Here is a 20,106-nt window from a genome sequence, read left to right as displayed (position 1 = left end):
TGTCCGGCCATGTTAGCCGCGCCACCCCTGGCCCGCCGGCCTATGCTACCGACCAGCATCTCGAATCCTCTTTCTTCAAAAACCATGAGACCTCAGCCCATACAACGGAGATCAACCCTGAAGCGATCAATCGATGAGACCAGTTTTATGGAGACACCATCGAGTCCCTCCAAACGCTCTCGCGTGACTTTCGATTCCGACGTCGAGATTGTGTCTGCGGACGATGACGAGGACCTCGATCCTCTGGTCGTCAAGGAGCAAGTGCGGAGAGCGATTGAAAGACACCGGTTCAGAGAAGACGAAGCATATGAACGGGTGAAAGGTTATTTCAGTACATCGCCTGACAAAACAAATGCCCCGTCCACAAAGGCGCTCAAATTCCACCTTCAGGCTGTCCTGGCCAACGTCACGTCCCTTGATAAAGACTGCAGCGGTTTGGTCGACGCAGTCCTGAACAGTGAATGGGTCGGGAGAGACGAACAATATTATGCGATTTTTGTCAGATTCCTCAACAACCTGGCAGCCGCGCAACGAGGTTATCAGCACAAGATCATGTCGGTCCTAGTCGATCTTTTGGGACCTCAAAGAACACGGCGAATTGAAAGCTCAGCGCCCGTCAGGCAGCCAAAGATCCATCGAAGAGTCCTGCAAGCCATTCAACATATTACCATCAATGTTCCTTCCTCGCCTGCCGCTCTCGCCAATCGAGTCGCTTCCCGCCTCCAATTTGATTTCCAAAAGGCGGATGAGCGCATGACATACATACGAAACTTCATGGAGATGATCAAATACGTGCCAGAGCTCACTTCGGACATCCTGTCGTGTGTATTGCGGGAGCTTATCAAGCTTGACGTCTCTGTTCAGGTTGACCTGGATGAAGACGAAGAGGATGCGGAAGACGACTTGCTCAGCCACATGTCCTCCTCGCAACCATTGGTTGCACGCTCATCTCAGGACATGCTTATCGACGGTTTTGATGATCAAAGTGACGACATTAGCACCAGCGACGAATCCGAGATGGATGAAGACGAAGAGACCGATCCCGCCACCGAACGTCGGCGCAAACTGAAGGAAGACATCAAACAGGTTGACCTGATCATGGACATTTTGTTTCAATATTATGCCAAACTCACCACATCTGCAGCGCTTCAAGCTCGCGACAACGCTATTGAGCAGCTCATTTCCCAATTCCACACTCTCATCCTTCCGACATACCGCGCCCGTCACCCACAATTCTTGGTCTTCCACTTCGCTCAAGCCGACCCCATCGTCGTCGACCGCTTCGTCACTTCTTGTGTCGCTGTTCTCGTCGACAAGAAGCAGCCGCACCTCCTCCGGCACAGCGCCGCAGCGTATTTCTCAGGCTTCGTCGGACGTGGCGCCCATGTCTCCCCACAGGTGGTGCACGATTGCTTGGACTTGCTCTGCGACCATCTGACCATCCTGCGGAAATCCTACGAGCCCACGTGTCGCGGCCCAGACCTGAAACGCTACGGCGATTTCTATGCCGCCTTCCAAGCAATCCTGTACATCTTCTGCTTCCGCTGGCGGGACATCGCTTCCGCCCATTCTGATGATGAATCAGATTTCGACGCTGACGAGGAAGAAGTTGAGTCGTACCACTTCACCGAGTTACTCCGCGAAACACTTCGGGCGGCAATCTACTCACCACTCAATCCTTTGCGCGTCTGCACGCCAGTCATAGTTGAACAATTTGCCAAGCTGACGCACGCGCTGCAATTGTTCTATGTATATCCAAAACTCGAAGAGAACAGACATGTGCGGGTAACCGGCCATTGGCGCAGCGTGTCTGATTTGACCATTAGCAACCCCGATCGGGACTTGAGCTGGGTCGGTGATAATGGCATGTTGGAAGGGTATTTTCCCTATGACCCATACCACTTGCCTATTAGCAAGCACTGGATCGAGGGGGACTATGTCGAGTGGCCAGGCATCCCCGGGGAAGAGGCCGAGGACACGGATTCTGAAGATGATGCAGGCATGGATGTTGGCGGGACGGATGAACATGACCATGATCCCCTTGGTGACGGGTCGGGTGGCGAATGAGTTGAGTGCGGATATTTCTCTCCTGCGCTCGCGATATGGATATTATGTCTGTCATGATTGTGGAATGAGACGTAGAGCTAGCTAGCTCCATGGCGTGAACGAGCTTGGATGGATATCGTCCATGGGAGGAAGGAGCATTGAGAGCGAGAAATGGCCCGGTCTGTGTCTACGGAAAATGGTATTTAGCTGCGTTGATTTACCCGAGTTGCGTTCAAGCGAGCCTCTAGAGAAAAGAAATTGTTTGCATAACACATATCACATGCCACATCACGCGAAAAGCACAAAGAAAATGGGGTGCTCACCACCACCACAATACGGCGCTGGCCCCGGTTGGTCAGACGGACGGGGTAAGGTTCTCGCAGGAAAAGAATCATTGGGCATTCTAGATGACACGTAGTAGAATTGACGACGACGCTCTGAGAACTGAATGGCACCCTTTGCATCGCTTTGCATTATCACACATCGCCTCTGCCTGCCTGCCCCGAACAATATCATAGGATGTGGTATAGTATAGTATGATATGATATGATATAGTAGGTATTGTCTCAGACGCCGCCTCGCCTAAACCAGGCCTCCAGACCGGTCTTCCAGGCGCAGAACTCACCTTCAATCTGCGCGACGATCTCCAACGTTCCCGGCTCCAGCCCAAATCTCTCTGTCGCAATCTCCGGCTCCTCCATCTGCGTATTGTAGTCCAGCTCATCATGCTGGAGCCGCAACACGTCGACGTTCCCCCACACCACAGGTCGGCTCCTCCGATGGCTCTCGGTGACTTTGATGGCGCGGACCTTGTCCATGCCCAGGGGCCGGATGTATGCGCGGACTTTGTCCAGGGCATCCACCATGGCCTCGGAGCGGCATTTAGAAAACAGCCTCTTCTTGGTCACGTCGTCGAGCGTCCATTTCAGGGACTGGACCGTTGCTGCCGGCGTCTTGGAGACTTGCGCCAAGAGGATTCCCAGGGGTTCGAAGTCTCGGAACTCGGCCTCGATCTCGACGCTCGCTTGATACTGCGGCGTCTCGCGGGAGAGCAGCGAGCCAGGTTTTTGCCACGAGTAGCTGCGGAAGGTGGTCACGGAGAGGTCGACGATGGGCGGCTGATATTGCATGTCGCTATTGGCGGTCGTGGCATTGACTGTCGTGAGCTGGGGCGGTTGCAGCTGAGCGAGAGGTCTGAGTGTGGCCAGGACATCGTCAGCGGTTTTGCGGACTTCATCGGCAACCCTGTCCTGCTTGGGCCCTTCGGCATTTATACGCAGGGAGACGATGGCCCGGTTGGCGGGCACAGTGATGCTCGACTGTCCTTCAAGGTGCACTGAGATGGGTTTAGGTGCGGAGAGGTACGAGGGGATCCCCAGCACGCAGAGGACGGTGATGATTGACTGCTTGAGCCAGGACGAGGCAATCATGGTTGTGGCAAGCTGGGCGGCGGTGAGAAGTATGGGAAAGATGTTTGAATGAAGTCAGTGGCTCCTCTCGAGGGTTTCGAGTCTTGATTTACACTCAAGCCAGGTGGTCTGTTTTCGCCCCAAGGCATATACCTAGCGGTGGGCGCTCCTCACCTCTAATTAACCAATGATACCTATGACACTTTGTCATGCATTCATCTCCGAGGAATCCGATATCTTCTAGGTGGCTTCTTTGGATGCCTGGACGATGGCGGAAAAAGCAGAAGAAGCAGAAGAAGCCAACATGTTCGAAACAAGTTGATCGCGACTCACTTCCCAGATCAGGCAGAGCATGTGACTGCGCGATACTATTATGGGAATAGTGTGTCATCATAGTCCACAAGCTACCTCAAATGACGCTAGCCCCGATATCTGTAAGACACTCACCGTCCTAATTCTTGGCTCAAGTGCAGCTCAACCTCTGGCATACCACAGACCACAGACCACAGATCACGAAGAAGCGTCCTCGTATTATGCAGTTCAGACTTGGTCACCCGCAGTACGGGTTCGTCGGTGGCTGGCTCAACCCCTACATACAACTTCAGCTGCGGGGTAGTTTGCGTAACCGGTTGCAGCGCTGCGACTTCACCCACCTACGACGGAGTTCTTTACACGGCTTCTCGACCTCGAAGTGAAATCTCAAATGCCTCAAGGCCCAGTGAGGAGATTTTGCTGCTGTGCAAAAACAACCCTGCTGTGACCCATGGATCCTCTAACCATCAGTACCAGTGCCGTAGCACTCATCACAGTTTGCATTCAAATAGTGCAAGTCATCAAAAAGACCGTCGAGACGATGAAGACGGCGATATTGGAACTGACGAATATCCTCAATGAAACCATCAAAATGCGACTGCTCCTAGAGCAACTCTGAGGGCTGCCGCATCAGTTGGGTAGCCAAAACAACACGATACTAGTCGCGTTCGATGAAACAGCCTGCAAATACGTCCTCAATGAGCTCGAAAGCCTCGTGAACAAACTCGCTCAGGCCGATAAGTTTCTGGGCTTCCAGTTTTGGGTGCGACGGAGCCAGCTTGACACACTGGTAGCTGGCCTCAGGGTGCAAGAAGACGGGATTCACACCGTGCTTCTGTGTGGAAGTTTCAGATGCTTTGCTGATATGTTTATCAAGTGAAACGGCTCTATTTACTATTGAAGACGTGAAACACCTGATCGCCGCAGCCAATGTACAAGCCATCGCAGTATCCTCTATTGCGCATAGCGGCGTTGAAACTGCCAACGAGCTTCCTCCCCCTTTCTCTGAACACGCAGAGCTACCAATTCGCCCCGCCGAACTCATCCAAGAGGCCGGAGCGACAGTGGATAGATTACCGACGGCTTACCCTGATCCAGCAAAGGTGGAGGTGGCACCAGAATCCCGAACTCAACTTCACACCCAAGATACTGATGACCTGATCTCGCTTGCCGAAACCGAGCTGCCGCCGACAGTCATGACGGGCTATCCCGCAGGAGTCGGAACCGGCGCAAAGCTGTTGTCTTGAGACGAACTGAGAGGTGCAGAACTCTCTCATATCTCTGTTTAGTCGTCGCGCCGTCGACGACCTTTATGCCATTGCGTACAGAGACTTGCAGATTCAGCCTAGTGTCTTCGTTAGTTCCTCCGACATCAACTGCGCCATTCTTACCCTATGTTATTCCGTCCCTGCTGGGTTTGCGCCCTGTGACCCTGGGGTCTCTTTTAGCTTCCCCCAGTAGGTGCAAGAACTCTGAAGACCGATGTGTCGGCTACTTCTATGGCATATCACTCGCTTGCATCAGCCGCCTTCAGCTTCCATTGCTCCCTTTAAGGTCCAACGTGTGAGGTATAAGTCTTAGCACATATGTAGTTATATACTCCGGCCTAGTAAACACCCGGCGACAATCCATTTAGTGTACCCACTAACTTGCTCAACATTAGTGAGCGGAGCATGCCCTCAGTTTCCATTCAGTAACCAGGATGCCAACCCAGTTCTAGATTAACCCAAACTCTGCCACGTCGCTCGATTTTCTTGTCCCCCTAGCTACAGCTCCATAGCAACTGTAGAACAACACCATCATTCTTGGTCGCTTGGTCAGCCTTGATCAGGTCCGGTTGCTTCTTCGGCGAAGACGTTGTGCACTCCTGGGCCGGCGAGCTTGGGGTTCGGCATTTGACGGCTGAAAACAGAGTGGGACCTAGGCCTTCCGTAGGATTTCAAACGATATTGTCCTCGTCTTCATCACTTTCAGCGAGAAGGTCAGTGGAGCTTTGATGGACGATATCGCAAACGAGAGTGCGATGGTATCCACTCTGTGTCCTCGTGGCCGTTGGCAAAGACTGCTCGCTTTGGCTAGACTGCTTGCTGGTGCGGTCTGTGACCTGCGGGACATCGGTGTTTGCCGAAGCATTGTCCTTATTCGAAGGGCGACGTCTGGGCCGGCGTGGCATAGGGACAAGGAGGTCAGAACACACGGCAAGCGTGAAAGATGAGCGAGTCGAGTGCGAACATGGGGCGAGGCTGAGTGGTTTTATCGCGGTCCGGCATAGCGAGCTCCCAGCACGTTTGACATCCTCGTCTTCATCTGCCCAAGGTCACCACCGCCTGCAACACTGGGCAGTTTCAGGAATACGGGGAATAGGGACGGTGCTGCCAGCCAGCTCATGGGTACCGTGCTTTGCTTTTGTGGCCACGATGCGTGCTATTTTGCCAGAGGTGCTTCTTAGACCTTCGCCTGCCGCCTGGCTAACTCTCTCTTCTCAAGACGTGACCTCCCTTTTCATCCGCTTCGACCCGATCGAGTCGTCGCCGAAAGCAAGAAGTGAGGCAGTGGTGATGTTCTAAGCATCGCGTAGCGATGGCATGGCACGAAGAGAAGGCCGGGCCAGACTCTGTTTCAGTGTGCAGCAAGACCAGGGCATGATCGGCTAGCTCAGGCACCTCCACCGTTCGCTGGAGGCTGGCTGTGCTCTACAGAGTAGGAGGTAGACCGTCCGGATGTCCCTCTAGGTAAAAGGGCTCCCTCGGCTGTACTGGCTCTCCTCTTCGTGGTAATACAAATCTCAAGCGCACGGCCGATGAAGATCTCCTGGAGCCTGGTGCCTAGCGGCAACACCTACTCAGATTCGTAATTGGCTGTGAATTCCTAGGTATTCACATTATTCATACTGCTTTGTTTCTCGCAATGTTGAACTCCTCCGCCAACTCTACAAATATGGAATGATTCTCTGGCTGGCAGCGTTTCGAGGCGCATATCAGAGCGGCGGCGAGGACCTTTTCTTTTTCTGCCATGTCGGAAGGTGGACTCCGAATAGTTTTGACGAATTCTTCATATCCCTGTGCTCGCCAATCGCGAACAAGACCTTCAAGGGATTCGGGCGCTGCCCTTACAACTGCCTCGAGCACCCTGTCAAGTACGACATCCCTATCGGCGCCGTATTTGAACAGGATCTGAACGAGGCGCTCATTCTTGTGGCGGAGAGCATGTCCCAAAGGCGACGAGAATGCGTTGCAGGAGAGATTCACGTCAGTATCTCGGGAGAGAAGGAGACAGATCACATCGTCCCGGTTGGCCTTGATGGCTTGACTCAGCACTAAGTCGACGTCCTTTACCTCGTCGATGTCGGCACCGCTATTCAGTAAGAGTTCTACCATTCCGACGTTCCCTGTTTGAACGGCGATGTGAAGCGGGCTTTTGACGAGAGGGCCTGTGTAGTCCGTTGTAGCTCCATTTTCAAGGAAGAGTTTGGCAATGGTGTTGTGCTTCTTGTTGACAGCCCGACTCAGAGCTGATTCTCCATCCTCATTGATAGTGCTTAGGTTCGCCCCATCTTGCACGAGTCGATCTGTCTCTGCCAGGTCACCTTGCCCTGCTGCTTTTAATAACTTCCGTTCCTTTGGACCCATGTTTGACTACGGGAGATACTGAGCTAATGGGTGGGGAACGCCGAGATAAACCCATCAGCAAATAGCTTTGTTAAACGTTTCTTGCGGAACGGACTTACTCTCTAGTTTGACGACCTCGATAGAGGTTTTCCGTTGAACTCTAATTTGGAAGTCGACGTTGGCCATCCCTTCCTCCTGGACGTTGTTCTCCCATTGGAATGCTTGATACCAAGTTGTCCATGTTGAACTGGGGCGAGGCTACTAGCCATGGGCATCAACTCGTACGGCGGTGGGTATGGTCTCTTCTCAACGCGCACACTCAACTAGGGGAAGTCCTCTCTGTTGGTAACTTAGTTGCTTATGTATTGTATATAAAAGATAGTCCCCCAGAACTATATAAGAAGAACCATAGTCTAGGGTCGGCGCCCCAGCCAATCATAACTCTGTCCATCACTTCTAACTTCTTCCATTACATCCCTCCCATTGTCGCTCGCTTCCTTGACGACCTCGCTTAAGACTTAACTATAATCTTCGCCTATCCTTCTCGGAAACATTAATTCTTCTTTATGTCCTTTAAACGCTCTGCGAAGTTATTTAATTATCTCTCATCTAACCCCTTCGGACTCGAGCCCTTTAACGCCCCTAGATCTCCACTACGCTTCGGTTTACGCATAATCATCTTATAGATCTCTAGGGCGATAGTGAAACGATTCTCGATATCGACTTAAGTATTAGATAAGGTCATTTATAAGCGAGCCGTCTCGTAAGTTTCCGCATTAATAATCGCTAGAGAATTCTTAATTACCTAGAGCCCATAACTACTAGTGTTCTACTAAAGATTAGATTTAAGGCGTATTTCCCGGGGTGAAATACTAAAAACGCTATTCTTTAATTATCGAACGAAGAAATTAAGTGTTATCTTAGTCGTATCTAATCTACCTTATATCGAATTAATGACCGAGTACGACTACGTTGTTCTATCGACTATGAAGATTAGCCAATAATACCCTTTACTTATTAAGTCGTCGTTAAAGATAATGAGCCGTCTTATATTATCGTCGACGTTTCCCTAGGCTTTAAATTTCACCGGTGCGTTTACGTTCCTATATTAGTTAATTTAGAAAAGGAACGCGGCGCCTAAGATAATGATACATCTTATATATAATTCTTTCCGGCTTACTATAATTCCCGCATCGATGAAAGACTAATTAATTTATTCGTTATATCTAGAATCTAGTAGGGCGCTCCGAAGAGCACTACTCGAGACATCGATAGTCTTATAGTCGGAATAGCTAGATAAAACCTAGTAATTTATCGTTTCGAACCTTTCTTCTTACTACTTTATTAATTATTCGAGATTCTTCATAAGATCTTTATAAGGCGCAGCGATTCTTTTTAATTCTTCTAGATATAAGGCGATTCCTTTCTTAGCTATATATAGATAGTGTAATGGGAGAAGTTGGAAGTGGTGGATAGAGTTATGATTGGCTGGGGCGCCGACCCTAGACTATGGTTCTTCTTATATAGTTCTGGGGGACTATCTTTCATAGACAACATAGGTAACTAAGTTACCAACAGAGAGGACTTCCTCTAGTTGAGCGTACGCGTTGAGAAGAGACTATACCCACCGTCGTACGAGTTAATGCCTATGGCTAGTAGTCTCGCCCTAGTTTAATGGTGCCATCAACAAGATCTTCGGCGAATACTTATAGATGGATGTCTCTCTACGAGCGGTGGGAGAAAATTACGAAAAATAACTAAACTAAACTGCTTACTGGACCAATAGAACTGAAGAACTGCCTACCTACCTGTCTAACTGAATCTAGAGAAACTGGCCATATATGCAGAACCGCTACGCAGGGTATATTATTTGGATCACTGGCTAAGTAAGTCTGTCCCGCTGTACGGAGCGGTTTACGCTGGCTGTTCATGGAGACCGCTACTCGGGGTGCCTTTTGGGATTACTGGCTGTGTATATTTGCTGCCACTATGTAGGGTGGAGACTAACGACTTAACGACTATTTGGACTGCCTAGAAGAAATGGGAGAGAAGTATCTCCTAGGAATGTGGGAATGCGTTTAACCCTGAAAACTTCTGACTTGAGAAGTTTAGGAGGAGTCGAAGAACGCGGATCTACTTAAGAAATGATAAAAATGAGCGGTTAAACTGGACTCGCTGAAATAAGCGAAGTTGGAGCGCTACTGGCCGGGAAGTAGATCTAGGATTTCAATGGAAATTGCTAGTGGAGATAAGAAAGGAGCTCGACGAGAAAGTCGGTGAAGAGACAAAGAGAAGAAGAGAAAAAACAATAATAAAAGTGCTAAAAATAATAAAATATCTAGATCTTTTAGTTTCGTCATTAAGATTTTATACTATTTCGATTATAAGAGAAGAAGTGAGAACAATTTAATAAAGGAAAATATCGTCTACGGGAGGATCGAATGGTAAAGGAAAGCTAGGACCTCCTACGATGTCGAGTATTAGCTCATAAGATCTATCGACGCCGGATTCGACGGTACAATCGTTGTACGTCCCTCCTACCGTGATATTAATAAGAGAAATGTCTTAGAGCTTAAACGGAAGTAATAATCTTCTATACTTTAATAGAAAGAACGCTATCTCTTTCTTCGAGGAGTTTAAAGAACTATGTGAATATAACTAGATTATGTTAAGCGGAGAACGTATCCGTAGGTCTATTCGCTTTATGTCTAAAGAAGAGAAAGAACGCTGTAAAGAGCTCGCTAAGTATGACGTAATGGAGTGGGAAAAGTTTAAAGAGAAGGTCTTAAATGAATATAAAGATCGGGACGAAGTGTAGCGAATGATGAGTGTTCAATATCTTTAGGCACTCGCGAAGTATCGACGGAAGAAGTCTCAAAGCCTAGAGCTATATCTCCGTTAATTCCGCAAGACTACGACTCACCTAATTAGAATCGGAGCCGAGACTAACTATACTTACTATCGCCTTCTTTTATTAGGATTACTAAAGATCTATGTAGATAAGATTCGAAAGAAATAGGATTTAATGAATCGAAAGCCGGAGAATTCGAACTTTTAGAAATACTAGAATTAGGTAAAAGAACTATAGAATATTAACAATGAAAATAAGAAATTTACGTAAGGAGTGCTCGACGAGGAGTTCTAAGAACTGGCGTACGAAAGGGAGACTCGACCCTTAGCCGTTCGAAAGGAAGAATCGTAAGAATAACGTCGTCGTGACGACCGTATAGATAGTAAAACGAAGTTCGATAAGAATACTTCGTTGCTAGTAAATCGACCTTCTATCTCTAAGAGAAATGATTAATCGGTGGAGGAATTATCCCGTTTAATGGGAGCACTAACACTACCGATCTAGACGCGAGACGCTATTACTTTAGACTTTATAACTTAATTAATTGAGGCATTGAAAGATGTTCCTTAGGAAGCGATCTAGCTCTCGCGCGAACAGTAGTCCTAGGATCGTTCGGTTCGATTCGGAGAAACGCCGTAGTACTACGGTAGATAGCTAAGTCGACGGGGTTCGAACTCGAGTAATTCTAAAGGGAATTACTTTCTTTATGATTAGCCGGGACACGTACTACGAGATGACCCTTAGTGGGTATACTGGAAAGTAATGGGAGCGTTATATCTTAATTCGGAATATAGGATCGCTCTTAGAAAGTTCCGAGGTTAAGATCGTTCTTTATCTACTCTACTAATTCCCACGAGAGAGATAAAGATAGAAAGATTAGAATGGGTTGCGCGAGAGATCGATAAGAATTCGGGAGTTGCGTCCGGATGGCCTTATAGTACACGAGACCCTGATTCTACGCCACTAGAAGCGAGATTAAGTGTCGTTTACGTAGCCGGATCGAGATCTAATTACGCTACCCTAGACGACTCTAAAGATGATTTCCGTATCTCGAATGCTATAGGTCTAAAAGGAATTCGTGTGAACTAGCCCTAGAGTGAAGCTTACGTGGATGTCCTGGGAAAGCGCCTAGCTCTCTAATAAGACGGACATACGTAAGCGAAATACTCTCGGATTGGGGCTTACGAACCTTCGGTAGAAGGACCGAGACGATATGTAACGCGACGGGCGAGATCTAATGAAGAAATCATATATGACGGGATCGTAGATGATTCGCTAGGTCCGATTAGCTCGACTAATTAGAGGTCGAGAATTTTTCTATATAATATATAGGATAAGCGGTTACGTAACCCGACCTCCTAGGATACTATAATGGGAGATTCACTAGGGCCCTCTTAGCCTCGTTAGGTGTTATTACGTTCCCGGACTATAAAAGAGGCTACGTACGGACCGCCTAGGCCTGGGTCTCTTCGAAAGGTATTATTATAGGATCTAAATAGTACCGGAAAGATCGTAAACTATCTATTGAACTAAGAGATCTTAATTCGGATGGGGGACTTACTATCGATAAAGGAGGTTCGGGACGAGTAGTTCTTCCGTAAATATTGGTATTACGACGAAGATAAGTAAGAGCCCGTCCATTAGAGCTATACTTCGCGAGGTAGCGGCGTAAGACTTACGTAAGCGAAAGGGGAATCTATTACTAAAGTCGGTACGGTGTAAATAAACTCATTAGTGGATCGCCCGATCCGCCTAAGGCTATACTATAGTGGGTGCCCCTACCTACTCGTAAAGATAAGAGGCCGATATGAAGACTCCTTGTTGAATATTGGAGCCGAGATTAACCTAATGACCCTCGCTCTAGTTGAAGAGATGGGACTATCTTAATATATGCGAAAAGCTAAGTTCATTTACGACGTCGTAGACTTTAACGGCGACCGAGAAAAGTTTGTAAGAATGATTGAAGATTTTGTGGTTAGCATCGCTAGGATTGAGGTCTTAATAAATGTCTATGTGACGAATGCCATGGACCTAACGTATCGTTTTATCTTAGGAAGACCATTTTAGAAGGTAGCTTAAGGATTAGTCTGGGAAAAGGACGAGGATACTTGCATTGTGGGTTTAACGGATAGCTACGTCGGCAAGAGAGTATAAATAGTCGCACAGACTGCTCCTAACTTCGATAAAGATCGAGATATATCCACGATATTCGAGCTTATACACTTAGCCCCTTTAAAAGGCTGGGCGAGTATAAGACGATGAAGAAGCCCGTACTCGCGTTAATAAGAGCTTAGAAGAAACCTAGAACGCTAGCCCTCGACTTTAAGGTAGACTAGGACGGTAATCTAATCTCGGTAACGAATTCTTTCGTGATGGGCGACGACGACCTCTAGGAGCTATAGTTCTTAGCTAGATCTTTCGACGTATAGGATGATGAGTAATTCGTGAGATCGTCGAGGCTAGTTAACGACGAAGCCTTAAGACAAGACCTAGAAAATAAATAGCGATATAAACGTCTTAGATTTAAGCGGCCGTTAAAAGCTCGGATTAATATTCTCTATAAGAGGAAAGCTAATAAGGTAAAGTCTATGAATATCGATCGATAGGACGGCTTAATACCCGGAGGATTACTAGACTAAAGAGTAAAGACTATTGCGGAGGAATAAGCTGCGTTTAACGAACGACCGTATCGATTCTCTAAATAAATATACTCTAGACTTACAATATTTCCTTACGGGGAACGTCTAATACCGAAGCGCCTAGAAAAGCTAATCATCGGATCTAACTTAATATCCCTTAAAAAGAAAGTCTTAGTGGAAATCCTATATAACCGAGAAGGCGCTTTAACCTAGGACATCGAAGAGATTAGAAGGATTCATTACGATGTAGCGTCGCCTTAGGTGATCCGAACTATACCGTATATCCTATGGTAGGCGAAGAGTTTCTTAGTTCCTAAGGCACTCGAGCCGATCGTAATTAAGCTAGTTAAGAATAAGATTTAGTCGCGTCTCTTCGAGTTTAGTTATGGCTCGTATAGGAACCCCTTCTTTCTAGTTAAAAAGAAAAAGTCTAGGGAATATCGACTAATGATTACTACTTAGAACATTAATTCGGTGATAATAAGGGACGTCAACTTATCTCCTTCTTCGAACGACTTTACTAAAGAATTCTTAGGGATATAGATGACTTCCCTCCTAGACTAGCTTTCCGGATACGATTAAATAGAGCTCGTAAAGGAGAGCCGAGATCTCACGGGCATTCATACACTCATTGGGTTGGTCCGATGCGTAATATTATCTTAAGGAGCGACTAATTCTGTGGCCTAGTTCGTACGTATTACGAATCGCATCTTGCACGAATAAATTCCGGAATGTGCACGACCATTCTTAAATAATATCGCGGTAAAAGGACTAAAGACCGATTACGGATAGAAAGAAGTAGTTCTAGGAATGCGCCGCTTTATATTAGAGTATTTAACGAATCTCGACGAAGTGCTGACTGACCTCGAAAGGGCCGGCGCTACGATTATAGACTAGAAGCTATAGCTCTATATGAATGAAATCGAAGTAGTCGGGTATATCTACGATCGAGATGAACGATATTCTTAAGAATCGAAAACCGATAAGATTCGAAACTGGTCTATCCCGACGAACTAACTAGAGCTCCGTGACTTTCTTAGAATCTGCGTGTATTATCGTATCTAGATCTTTCATTTCGTAATTATTACTGAATCGTTGTACGCCTTACTCCGGAAGAATATAGTTTAGATCTAGGAAAGAGTTTACGATGAAAGCATAAGCGTCTTAAAACTTATCTTATCGTCGCCTCCTACTCTGATTAGCTTAGATTATAGTGAGGATGACGAATAGATTATCTTTATAGTTAACGCGAGCGGCCGAGGATAAGGAGGCGTAATTATGTAAGTTGACCCGATCACCGGAATGCGCCGAGCTATAAGGTACGAGAGCGGAGTGTGGGTAAAAGCTAAGCTGGAATACGATGCCCTTAAGAAAGAAGCTCGGGGATTACTAAAAGCCCTTAAGAAGTTTAAAAGATGATTGTATGCCGTACGCTTTATCGTAGAAACTAACGTAATGACTCTCGCTGCTTAACTTAATCGATAATCGATAGATTTACTAGGAGTAGTGGTTAATTAATGGTTAGTTTAGATTCGTAAATTCGACTTTAATGTATAATATATACCTAGTAAGAAAAATGTAGTTGCGGATACCCTATCTCGCCGTCCTTCGATCGAGGAAGATCTTAAAGAGGCGGAGAGGGAAGAAGAGATTAACGATTAGATCGAGACTAGAATGCTAATCGTTCGCGGGAATATTCGTCCGATTAAATGGAACGCTACTCACCGGGATTTCGTAATGGTGCGATCGGTAGTAGTACGCGCGAGGGATCGATCCGCGAGCCTAGTAGCACCGCGCGTAGTCTAGCTCTTCGAAGACGAATACTCGAAAGATTCGAAGTAGCTTGCGAAGTATCTTTAAGATTAATAGCGTCCTCACGGAATGAGCAATAAGGATTTCCGACAGTTACAAAAGAATTTAATGAACTTCTTCGTCCGCGGGGGCTATCTATTTAGAAAACTAATAGCGAATAGACTAAGTAGACGGGTGATTGATAATGATGCCGAGAAGAAGAGAATTCTCGAAGTAATGCATAATGATGCTAAATACTTTGGACGTAAAGCTACACATTAGCGAGTGGCCGATCGTTATTTCTGAGAAGATTAGTATCGGGACGTTAAGAAATTCGTTAAGACCTACTCGGAATGTTAGTTCCGCGAAAGTAGGAGATTATATAACGAGATGTTCTTAACATTAGTCGATATGCGCTGGGAGTAGATTAGTGTCGATTGCACCCTAATATCGATGTCTTAAGAGAAAAGATACCTTGTGGAAGCGCGAAGTAATATGAGCGGCTGGGTTAAATTTAGAGACATTGTATCTACTAACAGTGTAATAGTGGCGAAGTTTCTATACGAAGAGGTTATCTACCGTTATGGCTTATTTAGAAGATTAGTGTATAACGGCGGACCTAAGAATAAGGGATGGGTGAAAGAACTCGCCGAAAAATATGGAATTAAACGCGTGATTACTTCGGCCTATTATCCTTAGATAAATGAATAAGTGGAGGTAGGATATAGGGGTGTTACGAATGCTCTTTTAAAAATGTACTAAACGAATAGAGGAGGCACATAGATACACCATCTTTATGCTATTCTTTAGGTAGATCGGATAACTATTAAAGCCGACATCGAAATGACATCATACGAGATCGAATTCTTAGATAGACCGATTCTATCGATCGAGCTTAAGATTACGATCTAGAATATTATAAATTAGGATGAGGTTATCGACACTATAGACTTAATTACTATAAGGGCCCGGGCCCTTGAAAGGCGAAGCAAAGATCTAGAAGAGATAGTAGCTTATCTAAATAGGATGCGAAGGCTCGGGAAGGAATATTTCGATAAGCGGTATAGTTTATATCCCGGATTATTTAAAGTGGATATACTAATTCTTAGTCATGACACCGTAGGATTAATGAATATATCTATAGAAAAGAAATTAGTCTTTCGATGGTTTGGGCCGTTTAAAATTATGGAAGCGGATTAAGAGAAGGGTACGTATACGTTGGCGGAGCTCGATGGGGCCCGGCTAAGTAGTACGTATACTGCCAGTCGTCTAAAGAGGTTCTATTCGAGATCAGCGGACTTCCTAGCCGATGTATCTTTATTACTAGGAGACTTCGTCGACGACGAAGAGTAACAACGGATAATGACTCCGGATCCGCCGTACTTAGCGGAGGCGAAAGATTTTATAGACGTAGAGTTCTCTTCCTCGGAGCGGGGAGAAACCTACTTACGCCGTAGCCGTAGACTTTAAAATAGAGCGACGAGGCCGCCACCCTCAATAGTGGTAGTCGAAATTCCCCCCATGATCGACTAAATACGGAGAGAGTATAATGATTTAAATGTTCTGGGAGAATCTTTTAAGAAATGAACTACGTAGGGTTCGTTACTACCTCTTTCGCTCTACTATTGCGAAGCGGTAGGGGAGGTAACGCTCTAAATTTAAAGGCTTACGGGAAGTTTATACGAAAGAGAACGACGGTGGGTATAGTCTTGCGCTCGGACCGAACTGCGATACGTTTAAATCTATGACTCTATTAGCTCCGGAACCTCGCTAATAAAAAGAAGGAGAAAGGGAATAAAGTATCGTAAATCGTTGGGCCGTAAAGAAAACACTACGAACGTAAGGAAGTGAGCGCGTACTCTAATTAGCTGAATTTACCTAAACACTATATAGGGAAAAATGAAGTACGCTAATTAGCTAAAATTTCACGGCTATCGGGGTAGCCGTCCCCGCCCAAAACGTTGAAAGATAAAGCGGATATCATGGCCCGAAGTATACTCCCACCGGAAAGCAATGACGCTAGAGAACGAGAGCTTTAAGAATCCTCGCTCACTAAGTAAGAATATCGTAAGACCTTCATAGATAACTAAAAGATTAGTTATAGATAAGATAAATTAGGTAGTCGTGTAGACTAAAGATAACGGAGAAGATATATATTAGTGACACTACTAATGACGATACTATCACTAGAAGGTCGAGTCTAGCACGGGATTAATCCGAAGAGATAATCTAAAACGTAAAATATCGAGGTTTTACTATAGAGACGCCGGGATATATATACTTCTACTGGAGATAGGTATAAGTATCTAGTTCTTATCTTCTTATTAATCTTTCTTTCGATTGCGATCCTACGACTTAATTCTCCGTTGATTATACTATTTCGAATTATTCTAGACTCTCTCGACTCGTTCTTTACTCTTAAAATCATCTTTCTAAGTGAGATTCTGAAAGCGTAAGCCTAGAAATCTTTATATAACTTTATCATTAAGTTTAGTATTTCGACGACGGTAGTTCGGACCGAATCATCTTTTTCTTTTCTTTCTTTCTCCTCGGGTTCCCAGCTTAATAATCCACCACGCCATTAAGATATCCGGAAATTCTAGGTCACTTTTACCGAGACTTCCAATGATTCATCTAAATTCTACTTCTATGGTCGCTATTGGTAGGGGTACTAGATATTAAGCACTTAATATCGGAACCGTCGAAAATTAGCCTATTCTTACTGTTAAACACTTAGACTATATTAGAGAAGTTGCGCTTAAAGAAGCTATAGCTACTGTGAATTGGAACAACGCGAATCGAATTAAAGACTTCTATGGCTCTCTTGAATTGAAATATCGGTAAATGGGCGAGATTCGCGACTTTATGGCCTAACGAGTCTACGACCTCACTAAAGACCTTCTAAATGCCCGTGTAGAGTTTCAAAAATACTCTAGTCTATACGCTGGAAAGAAAGAGTTTAATAATAGACGAAATCGTCGCGCAGAGGTACGTAATAAGCTGCTCTCTAAATACGGCCGAATAAATAATATGAGTCTCTTTAATTATAAGTATAGAGAGAGAGGCGTTCTCATCTCGCGCGGAGAATTCGTAAAGCTTCCTACTTAGACGTTAGTAGAATTCTTTAATGAATTAATTATTCTATACGGAGAGAATGTAACTACACTCTTAGACTAGTATTAATTCGCTCGGAAACACCTACTCTAGTACAACGTAACCTCTCTTCGGCTACTGCAAGTCGCCTCGCATGAAATGATAGCCCGTCTAGCTCGAATTCGATAAAATCGACACTATAATACTTCGTCGCATCTGGTTACGGGGGACATTTAGATCGTCCTCGACGGTAAAATACCTAACGATAATAGGCGAATCGCTAAGCGTAACCGTTCCGAGTGGTTAGAGGTACTTAGTCGGTATGAATTCATAGAAGCGGCTAGGCTATACTGGGTAGGCGTTCTTTCTGTAAACTATGATAATCTAATTATATTCGAAGAAAAACCTAGGCTAGTGACACTACTTACTACGTAAGGTTTAATTACTAGGAACGTTTTAGGCTCGGGAGTTCACCGACCCGTCACTCATTCTAGCACTGGTAATCTCCCTACATCTCGAACTACGAATTTCGTCGGCCTTACCGGTTCTTCTAACACTTCTATAAGACGTCCGAATACGTAGACTACCCGAGGCGGTCGGACTTCTATTTCTACGGTCTCTACTGCGCCTACTCTTATTACCCTAATTCCTATACGACCATAGTAAAGCGCCCTTTCGATACGGCCTAGTTTAATGAGTGTAGAACGAGGAAGTTTAATATAGCTCACGAAATCGGGAGAAGAACGCTCTATTCTTAGGAGTCGCGAATGAGTAAATTAAATGAGAAATAATTCGATTAATATCTTAGACGTTATAAAGAGACCGCGACTATAGACGGTGACCCCTAGTCTAGGCTTCGTAGCTCTAAGTCCCGGCTATAACCTAAGTGTAAAGAAGCCGAGAATTTTAGAACTCTTCTACGGAATCGAGATCGAATAGTAACTTATAAACTAGGGAATACGTGTTACTAGTCCTTCTAGAGTCGTTCCATCACTACACTCCCTCGGAAGAGATACGCTCGATAACTTACCGAATTCGATTCCGAATTCTAGGAGCCCTATCGTATTCGCGTGGTTAATGATTTAGAAGTATATAAGATAGACGAACTACGGAAGAAATGCACCCTTGGTCAGCCGTGAAGATATACAACGATACCACGAATTCGGAGCTAAAAAGATAATTAACGTATTAAGCTTACTTACTAGGTATATACCTAGACGATATACATTCGTCTATCTATATATAGCCGAGAAAGGAATCGCCTTACACCTAGAAGAATTAAAAAGAATCGCTGCGCCTCATGAAGATCCTATGAAGAATCTCGAATAATTAATAAAGCAGTGGGAAGAAAGGTTCGGAACGATAAATTACTGAGTTCTACCTAGCCATCCCGACTATAAGGCTATCGATGTCTTGAGTAGTGCTCTTCGGAGCGCCCTACTAAGTCCTGGATATGACGGATGGGTTAATTAGTCTTTCATCGATGCGGGAATTACAGTAAGCCGGAAAGAATTACATGTGAGATGTATCATCATCTTAGGCGCCGCGTTTCTTTTCTGGATCAACCAATGTAGGAACGCAAACGCACCGGTGGAATTCAAAGCCTAGGGAAACGTCGACGATGGTATAAGACGACTCATTATCTTCAACGACGACTTAATAGGTAAAGGGCACCATTAGCTGATCTTCATAGCCGATGGGACAACGCAGTCGTACTCGGTCATTAATTCGACACAAGGTAGATTAGATACGACTAAGATGGTACTCGATTTCTTCGTTCGATGGTTAAAGAATAGCGTTTTTAGTATTTCACCCCGGGAAATACGCCTTAAATCTAATCTTCAGCAGAACACTAGTAGTTGTGGGCTCTAGGTGATTAAGAATTCTCTGGCGATCATTAATGCGGAAACTTACGAGACGACTCGCTTATAAATGGCCTTATCTAATACTTAAGTCGATATCGAGGATCGTTTCACTATCGCCCTGGAGATCTATAAGATGATTATGCGTGAACCGAAGCGCAGTGGAGATCTAGGGGCGTTGAAGGGCTCGAGTCCGAAGGGGTTAGATGGGAGATAATTGGATAACTTCGCAGAGCGTTTAAAGAACATAAAGAAGAATTAATGTTTCCGAGAAGGATAGGCGAAGATTACAGTCTTAAGCGAGGTCGTTAAGGAAGCGAGCGACAATGAAAGGGATATAATGGGAGAAGTTAGAAGTGGTGGATTGTTAGACACAGCCTTGAGGAAGACCGGTCACGAGTTGCATTGGCGCGACTCACCACACTCATTGGACAGGTGGAAGGATCCATAGGAGAGCAAGGCTGAGTCACGTGATATGCCCTGTTGGCTCTGTTG

The 20,106-nt window shown here is 45.5% G+C and overlaps 4 protein-coding genes across 4 annotated transcripts; 2 read left to right on the top strand and 2 right to left on the bottom strand.

Moving 5' to 3' along the window:
• Positions 1–9: 9 nt before the first annotated feature.
• Positions 10–2,067, top strand: Z519_11782 (uncharacterized protein; the record flags this gene model as incomplete). The annotated part of the gene is made up of 1 exon (XM_016769493.1): positions 10–2,067. One exon carries the CDS (start codon positions 10–12, stop codon positions 2,065–2,067), a length of 2,058 nt encoding a protein of 685 aa, XP_016614129.1.
• Positions 2,068–2,612: 545 nt separating this feature from the next.
• Positions 2,613–3,476, bottom strand: Z519_11781 (uncharacterized protein; the record flags this gene model as incomplete). Its single annotated transcript, XM_016769492.1, has 1 exon — positions 2,613–3,476. The coding sequence occupies one exon, from the start codon at positions 3,474–3,476 to the stop codon at positions 2,613–2,615; it is 864 nt and encodes a 287-aa protein (XP_016614128.1).
• Positions 3,477–3,723: 247 nt separating this feature from the next.
• Z519_11780 (uncharacterized protein) lies at positions 3,724–5,014 on the top strand (the record flags this gene model as incomplete). The annotated part of the gene is made up of 2 exons (XM_016769491.1): positions 3,724–3,761; positions 4,645–5,014. The coding sequence occupies 2 exons, from the start codon at positions 3,724–3,726 to the stop codon at positions 5,012–5,014; spliced, it is 408 nt and encodes a 135-aa protein (XP_016614127.1).
• Positions 5,015–6,652: 1,638 nt separating this feature from the next.
• On the bottom strand, positions 6,653–7,396 carry Z519_11779 (uncharacterized protein; the record flags this gene model as incomplete). The annotated part of the gene is made up of 1 exon (XM_016769490.1): positions 6,653–7,396. The coding sequence occupies one exon, from the start codon at positions 7,394–7,396 to the stop codon at positions 6,653–6,655; it is 744 nt and encodes a 247-aa protein (XP_016614126.1).
• Positions 7,397–20,106: the final 12,710 nt, after the last annotated feature.

Source organism: Cladophialophora bantiana (genome assembly GCF_000835475.1).
Source record: "Cladophialophora bantiana CBS 173.52 unplaced genomic scaffold supercont1.24, whole genome shotgun sequence".
NCBI lineage: Eukaryota > Fungi > Ascomycota > Eurotiomycetes > Chaetothyriales > Herpotrichiellaceae > Cladophialophora > Cladophialophora bantiana.
This window is presented reverse-complemented; position numbering and strand designations above follow the sequence as displayed.